The sequence below is a fragment of the Mirounga leonina genome, unplaced genomic scaffold (genome assembly GCF_011800145.1).
Source record: "Mirounga leonina isolate KUSES-001 unplaced genomic scaffold, KU_Mleo_1.0 Mir_173, whole genome shotgun sequence".
Taxonomy (NCBI): domain Eukaryota; kingdom Metazoa; phylum Chordata; class Mammalia; order Carnivora; family Phocidae; genus Mirounga; species Mirounga leonina.
In genome coordinates, this window is record NW_023270447.1 from 72,769,729 (window position 1) to 72,775,728 (window position 6,000).

At 40.3% G+C, this 6,000-nt stretch overlaps 1 protein-coding gene across 1 annotated transcript in view; it reads right to left on the reverse strand.

Annotated features, from left to right (window-relative positions):
- Positions 1-6,000, reverse strand: part of YTHDF2 (YTH N6-methyladenosine RNA binding protein 2) — a 32,221-nt gene that overhangs the window by 20,941 nt on the left and 5,280 nt on the right. The window contains 1 exon segment of the mRNA XM_035019299.1: positions 5,408-6,000. This exon segment is cut by the window's right edge and continues 39 nt beyond it. Within this exon segment, the coding sequence (XP_034875190.1) occupies positions 5,408-6,000 (593 nt within the window).

Consider the following 6,000-nt stretch of genomic DNA (forward strand, 5'->3'; position numbering starts at 1 on the left):
GGAAGAAGTGAGCTGTTATGTATTCAGCAATGGTATCTCTTATTACCATATACTGGTTCACCTTTACTTCTACAAGCTTCCCATTGCCTTCCACGCAAAGATAACAACAAAGAGAGCACTGGATGATTTATGGAATTGTTGAATCACCGCTATATTGTACACCTGAAACTAATCTAACACTGTGTTAACTAACTGGAATTAAAATAAAACTTAAGAAAATGTAACATCAAGGGCGCCTGGGTGGCTCAGTCGTTAAGCGTCTGCCTTCGGCTCAGGTCGCTGTCCCAGGGTCCTGGGATCGAGCCCCCCGCATCAGGCTCCCTGCTCTGCGGGAAGCCTGCTTCTCCCTCTCCCACGCCCCCTGCTTGTGTTCCCTCTCTTGCTGTGTCTCTGTCAAATAAATAAAAATCTTAAAATAAAAAAGAAAAAAAGGTAACATCAAGAAGCTCCTCCATCCTGATTCAAATTAAATCTTACTCTTTCTATTAAACTCTAGAATTTTTTAAAACCAACTTTGTGCCTTTCTCAGTTTCCTTCTTTATCAAACTAACTGCATAAATATTTCACTCAATGTGTGCCTGGGTGGCTCAGTTGGTTAAGCGACTGCCTTCGGCTCAGGTCATGATCCCAGAGTCCTGAGATCGAGTCCCACATCAGGCTCTCGGCTCAGTGTGGAGCCTGCTTCTCCCTCTAACCCTCTCCCCTCATGCTGTTTCTCGCTCACTCTCTAATAAAGTTAAAAAAAAAATTTTCATTCAACTCCCTTTTCCTAATCTAATCTCCAACAAGCTTCCACTGTGGAGAAACCCACTCCACAAATACCAATTAGACTTGCTCTTAAATTGTACAGGACTTCTTGCTCCAAATTATTATCTACACAGTGTCACAGATGTGGGCTGTCCTGAATCTATGTTCATTCTTCCCCGAACACCTTTGGCTACCTTATACACATCTTTCAAGGCTCAGCTCAAAGATCACCTCTTCCAGGATTTCTTTTTTTTTTTTTAATTTTTTTAAGATTTTATTTATTCACTTGAGACAGAGATACAGAGAGAGAGAGAGAAAGAGAAAGCATGAGCAGGGAGAGAGGCAGAGGGAGAGGGAGAAGCAAGCTCCCCGCTGAGCCAGGAGCCTGATGTGGGGCTTGATGCGGGGCTCGATCCCAGGACCCCGGGATCATGACCTGAGCCGAAGGCAGATGCCCAACCATCTGAGCCACCCAGGCGCCCCTCCAGGATTTCTTGTGACCAATTCACCCACACCCCAGGCTGGGTTAGGCAGTCCTCACTTCCAAACTGGCACCCTGTACATATCTTGAGAAAATACTTTGTTTTGTATGCTGACCTGTCACTAATGTAAGGCTCCCTGACAATACACTCCAGATTTCTCGGTGGTACCTAGCACACAGTAAAGAAAAGATATATAGCTTCTTCTCAATTCTTAAGCAGCATAATAAATCTTAAGTTTATCCAAACATACTCCAAGTCACTATTTTCAAGTCTTCTGCTTGAAAATAGGAGTACTTCTAGAGGTATTTAAGAAATATTGCTATTTTCACTTAATATCAATAACATTTTTTAAAATACACACCTTGAGCCATTATCACAATAATCACATCTTCTCTAGATCTTTCTCCCATTAGCTTTCCAGTTATTCAGAAAAATCATTTATCCAACTGCCTGAGACTGAGTCTAACACTGGGCTAGGCTTTAAGAAAATTAGGCAGTCTTTGGTCCCCTCTACTGTTCTTATTTCTACCTATAGTTAAAAGGCTGGAAATATAAAAAAATTTAACCAACTATTACGAAGTTTATAAAAACATATTGCATCATTTATGCAGGAAATAACTCTCCCTTTATGCGAGGCTATTCTCAAGTTGAAACAAAGAGGTTAACTCACTCTTGTCTTCTTTTGACAATAATTCTTTCAAAAAAATCTTTCAGAAACAAAAAGGCCCATATGGTAATATACAGCACAGCCAAGACCTTCAAAAAGCACAGACCCTTTGAGCCAGCAGTAACACTGAAGGACAGATGTGAATCAGTATTTTTATCAATGGATGTTCACTGCAGTGTTATTTTAGCTGGAAAAAAATATAAAGAAGCTGACAAATCTAACAATTAAGGATTGGTAAATTATAATAAATCTATGCTAGACTAGTATGAAGCCATCAAAAGTGATGTCATAGTAGAAATATTTAATTAGGGAAAGGTTCTAAATAAATGCAGAAAACAGGTTACAAAATATTACCTGAAGTGTACAACAGAGTAAACCACATATGGAAGATACCCCTAAAATCTGCTGAAGTTTCAAGCTGGAGAGATCCAATGCTTAAAGGTTCTATGATACTGAATAACAACATGGAACAGAACAAGTCAGTAACAGTAGCCAAAAATGGCTATAGTTCTGCTTCAGTGTGTTCCACCAAGACACATGCCCAATCATGGAACTTTAGAATAGCTGTGACATCATTTTCAGGATGAAGCTTAATTATTTCCCCACTTACTGAGTTACCATGCCCATCTGGCACCATTTTTTGCAATTTTGTAAATAATACAAAAGTGCACATACAAACACCCCACCTAAAGAAGTCTACTGCCTCAATGAGCTAACAGTTTGACTCCCACGAAACTTGTCTTGGAAGCCTAATAAAGACTGGCTGTACATCAGTTATGTAAGAATGTTAAGGATAACAGTGGGCAAGAGAAGTAAGGCAATACTGACTGAAATGGTAACTGGGTTTAGAAGCAATTATAGGGAACTTCCTGAAACCCCAGCAATCTCTTCTCACAGAAGGTAAACTAAAAAGTAATCTGATACGAGTATAATCGAGGCTTTATTTTTTTTATTTTTGGTGGTTTGTTCACCAGCCTGAGAACAATTAGTATAGTCATTCATCAAAAGTCTTTATGGAATGGCTTTAAGAAAGATCCATTAGTTGGCTTAACAAAGACCCTAAACCTTGATTATTACTACTCACTATGAAAACATCACAAAGCTGGTCAATTCCAACATGTGAAATCTTACACCTCCTTATGAAGTTGAATTAATATTCGCTGAACCACTCAAGTGAATTTAATACAAACATAAACTTGATTAAAAGTCTACATAAATTAACAGCCCTGGGGCGGCGCCTGGATGGCTCAGTAGTTAAGCGTCTGCCTTCGGCTCGGGTCATGATCCCCGGGTCCTGGGATTGAGCCCCGCATCGGGCTCCCTGCTTGGCGGGAAGCCTGCTTCTCCCTCTCCCACTCTCCCGCTTGTGTTCCCTCTCTCGCTGTGTCTCTGTCAAATAAATAAATAAAATCTTTTAAAAAAATAAATTAACAGCCCTCAAATTTGCTACTTCATTTTTAATTCCAAGTTTCCCCACAAGTTCTAACGCATACAAGTTGATCATTTATGCTGTACATTCCTGAAAACACATTCCTATCTTTGTCAGGGATTCCTATTTTTATTTTTCTGCCTTCCTATTTTTAATCACAAGATGTAGGACAGAACTTTGCAGATGAAAGCAAGCAGATGCATAATATGGGACTGATATTATGCATGTTTCAAGTGGTTAAACTAAGCACCTGGATGCCCCTCATACACATTAATAATCTGCTATGAAACTACACGATGCTTAAAAGGTCATGGCGTCCCATCCTTGAGTTCCTCTAGATAAAGGAGCCTGTTAAAACATCTTTAGAGCTTTTCAGATGTCTGGTGAAAATAATGAGTAAACAATTTTCCTCAAGATTATGGCACATTTTAAGTTAAACTGTTCAACTTTGGGGAATGGAAAAGAGGAATTTAAAGGACAAAAAAGAGCTTTTTCTGGACTTTTCAGTAATGTGGCTCTATACTTCTAGCATCACTGACAAACACATCTCCATTTTTTATTCATCTGCACACACTAGAAGGTAAAATGGCAACCATCCTGCTTTAATTGGAAGACTATGCACACCTCTGTGTTATAGAGGTGGAGAATCTAACCAAAGAGCCCTCCTTCTTCTGCTCAAAAAATAAGCTTTTACAGAGGCATAACAAGTGCCTCAGAGCCTAGATCAAATATATAAAATCTCTATGAATTCGTGACAAATATAAGAAAAATATATTTAGGGGCTCCCGGGTGGCTCATTTGGTTAAGCATCTGCCTCCGGCTCAGGTCGTGATCCCAAAGTCCTGGGATGAAGCCCCGCATAGGGCTCCCTGCTTAGCAGAAAACCTGCTTCTCCCTCGCCCTTTGCCTGACACTCCCCCTGCTTGTGCCGCACTGTCAAATAAAAAATCTTTAAAAAAAGAAAAACATATTTACATAAGCTTAATAGGCTTTATTTTACATTTGAAGCTAACCACTTAGGATTCTCTCAATCATTAATAAGTCCTAGATAACACATGCTCTGCACCAACCAGTATTTCACCATTCTCTATGGTCTTAAAGTTTACATTCACTCAATACACACAGACCAAGCATTACCAACACTTTCCAATAAATTCCAACTCTTTAGTTTGGACCTATTCTCCATCCCTCTGCCCAAGATTGTCATTTGTTACAGAAGGGAAACAAGAGAAGGTTACTCGGGCGCCTGGGTGGCTCAGCTGGTTAAACGACTGCCTTCGGCTCAGGTCATGATCCTGGAGTCCCTGGATCGAGTCCCGCATCGGGCTCCCTGCTCGGCAGGGAGCCTGCTTCTGCCTCTGACCCTCCCCCCTCTCATGTGCTCTCTCTCTCATTCTGTCTCAAATAAATTAATAAAATCTTTAAAAAAAAAAAAAAGAGAAGGTTACTCTTCAGGAATACAACAGAATTTTAAAAGCAAGAGATCAGCTTTTTCTGATTATCTGTTTTCCAAGTTTTATATAATACACACTACCTTTTCAAATGGGAAAAGGGTTTTGGAAAAAGTAATTAAGCAGAACACTAAGAAGGACAGGAACAAGGAAAAAGTTCTGAAAAATACCCTAATACTGCCCATAGTCAGAGGCAAGCAGAAAGCAATGTCAGGGCTTGGTGACACACCAACTCCTGACTTAACCACCTTATCTGAGTTAGGCCAAAAGTTAATTATAACAGAACTTTTACCTTTTCTCTGCCATATTACAGCCTCAATCCTTTCCTACTTGAATTTCCATAGTTCTATCACTTCAATTAGTCCTTTTGCATTTCTTCTGGCCTTGTTCACCTCTTTTGCATCATTTAAATTCAGTTTCTCTACAGTTTGTGCCTTCCATTAATTTAAGCTCATATTTCTACAAACTAAGTCAAACAGTAACACCAATTATACTTCTATAAAGGCTTGAACTGTTAAGTGATACGTTTGTTATTTACAGAGCGTTTATTAACCATTCAGAAGAATACCTCTCCTGTTCTCTCTAGTTCCTTCTCCTTCCCTGAAAGTCTTAAGAATGGTAAACTAGTTACCTTTTTAACACTTTCTTCTTCCTCCTGGCGTTTCTCATAGTGTGAGAAGTCATCAAAAATCGAAGTGGTGTGCTTGTAGCTGGCTATGATTTTCAACACCTGCTTAGCCTTTTCCAGAGGCACTTCCTGAGTGTCCCTGGAGTTGGTCACTGGTTTATTCTCGTTGTTCTCTAGGCGAATGTGTCGCAGCTGGCTATTGGGAACGTCCTTCACAAAAATCCACCTGACATCAAAACGACCCTTCCATTTGTCCTGGGACCACACACCTGCACATGTGTTGTAGTCCACAGCAGATTTCATTTCTGCAACGCCACAGAAGTGTCCACTGCCGTTGACACTGAAAAGTAAGTAAACGGGGCCTTTCCCGTTCATGGAGCGATAAGCAGCATCCAGTCTCTTGTTACCGTGCTCTGTGCTGCACCAGATATTATACTTAATGGAACGGTGGATATCGTCCTCAGAGTAGCTCTTAATGATGAAAACCCGGCCATGTTTCAGATTCCAGTCAAAATCCTTGGGGTTATAGTTATTAATGGACCGCAGCTTCTCCAACACTGGGTGAGGTTCTGAAGGAGTAGATCCAGATCCAGCCT